We start from the raw sequence: 1,652 nt of genomic DNA, 5'->3' as shown, positions 1-1,652 counted from the left end.
GCAGCAGCAGTAGCAGCAGCAGCAGTCTTAGCTCCATCCAGCAGCGACGCATTGCTGCTGCTGCGTCCTGTGTCCTTTATCTGCCCACTATATCCTGCTGCTGCTGCTGCTGCAGCAGCAGCAGCAAATGCAGCTTATGCTGGGGTAGTGTATACTGCAGCGTAACCGGCAGGTGCAGCAGCAGCGTCTGCTGAAGCAGAACGCCAGCAGCAGCAGCAGCAGCAGCAGCAGCAGCAGCAGCAAGGAAGCACCATCTCTGCAGCAAAAGACAGGTGAACTACAGCAGCAGCAAAGGGGAGAGAGACGAGCAGCAAATTGGCAGGAAGAGAGGCGTTAAGCTTACGTGTTGCTGCTGCTGTTGCTGCTGTTGCTGCTGCTGTTGCTGCTGTTGCTGCTGCTGTTGTTGCAGGCGCATGCATCGTGTGCTTCTTTTCTCCACTATAAGCAGCGGAATGTGCTGTAGGAGCAGCAGCAGCAGCAGCAACAGTAGTTACAGCAGCAGCAGCAGCAACAGAGTCAAGACAGCAGCAGCAGTGTTGACCCTTCAGCAGTAACAGCAGCAGCAGAAGTAACAGGAGCAGCAGCAACAGCAGCAGCAACAGGAGCAACAGCAGCAGCAAGATGGGGGAGGCGGCGCTGTTATCAGCACTTAATTCTTTCTTCTCCTCTACAGACCCCACAGCCCATAGACAAGCGTAGGGTTTAGGGTTTAGGGTTTAGGGTTTGGGGTTTAGGGTTTAGGGTTTAGTGGTATAGGATTGAATATAAGATTCTTAGATTGGTGGTCTAGGATTTAAGGGTTTAGGGTTTAGGGTTTAGGGTTTACGACTGTGGGTCATGGGGGGAATAACTCCTCGACGGTTCTAGGGTTTAGGGTTTAGGGTTTAGGGTTTAGGGTTTGTGTCTTAGGGATGAATGGCTGCGTACATGGCAGCAATCTGCTGGGGCTTGGGAGTCTGCCCTCCAACTCCTTGAACCCCGTCAACCTCCCTTGAGTGACTTGGTAAACCCTAAACCCTAAACCCTTTTAATAAGACGATGTAGTATGCACATACCCTATGAACATCTCTGATTAGTGTTTTGCTGTTTCCTAGTAATTATTAGTGTTTATTAGTGTTTATAATTGTTTATAATTGTTTATAATTATTTATTAGTGTTTAAAATTGTTTATTAGTGTTTATAAGGGTTTATAAGGGTTTATAAGGGTTTATTAGGGTTTATGAGGGTTTAGGGTTTAGGGTTTTGGGGTGTATATACAGGTAATTTCATTTGCTGCACAAACCCTTCGTACAAAATGTAACTTTGATACCCATCAACTTCCTCAAGAAGCATTAACTTCTCTTGTTTATAAAATTGCTGCTGCTATTAAATTACATCAATCCAAGTAGGGTTTAGGGTTTAGGGTTTAGGGTTTAGGGTTTAGGGTTTTCTAGGATTTTCTAAGATTTTCTAGGGGTTTCTAGGGTTTAGGGTTTTGTTAGATTCCCCAACAACAATCCCAACAAATTATTTATATTTATTTCCTAAACCCTAATCCTCCTTATAACCCTCCTCAACCTCCAACCTCTAAACCCTAAACCCTAAACCCTAAACCCTAATTAGTGTTTCATTTTTTTTTTTTTTTTTTTTTTTTTTTTTTTTTTTTTTTTTTA

General features: G+C 44.3%; 1 protein-coding gene across 1 annotated transcript in view; it reads left to right on the top strand.

Moving 5' to 3' along the window:
* Positions 1 to 621: 621 nt before the first annotated feature.
* The window catches only part of EMWEY_00049920 (hypothetical protein, conserved), a gene marked incomplete at both ends in the record, with an annotated part of 7,209 nt that continues 6,178 nt past the window's right edge, over positions 622 to 1,652 (top strand). The window contains 3 exons of the mRNA XM_013477374.1: positions 622 to 695; positions 910 to 1,003; positions 1,260 to 1,384. Of these exons, the coding sequence (XP_013332828.1) occupies positions 622 to 695; positions 910 to 1,003; positions 1,260 to 1,384 (293 nt within the window). The remainder of the gene's footprint in view (positions 696 to 909; positions 1,004 to 1,259; positions 1,385 to 1,652) is intronic.

Source organism: Eimeria maxima, genomic scaffold (genome assembly GCF_000499605.1).
Source record: "Eimeria maxima Weybridge genomic scaffold, Emw_scaff1207, whole genome shotgun sequence".
Lineage (NCBI taxonomy): Eukaryota > Apicomplexa > Conoidasida > Eucoccidiorida > Eimeriidae > Eimeria > Eimeria maxima.
This window is presented reverse-complemented; position numbering and strand designations above follow the sequence as displayed.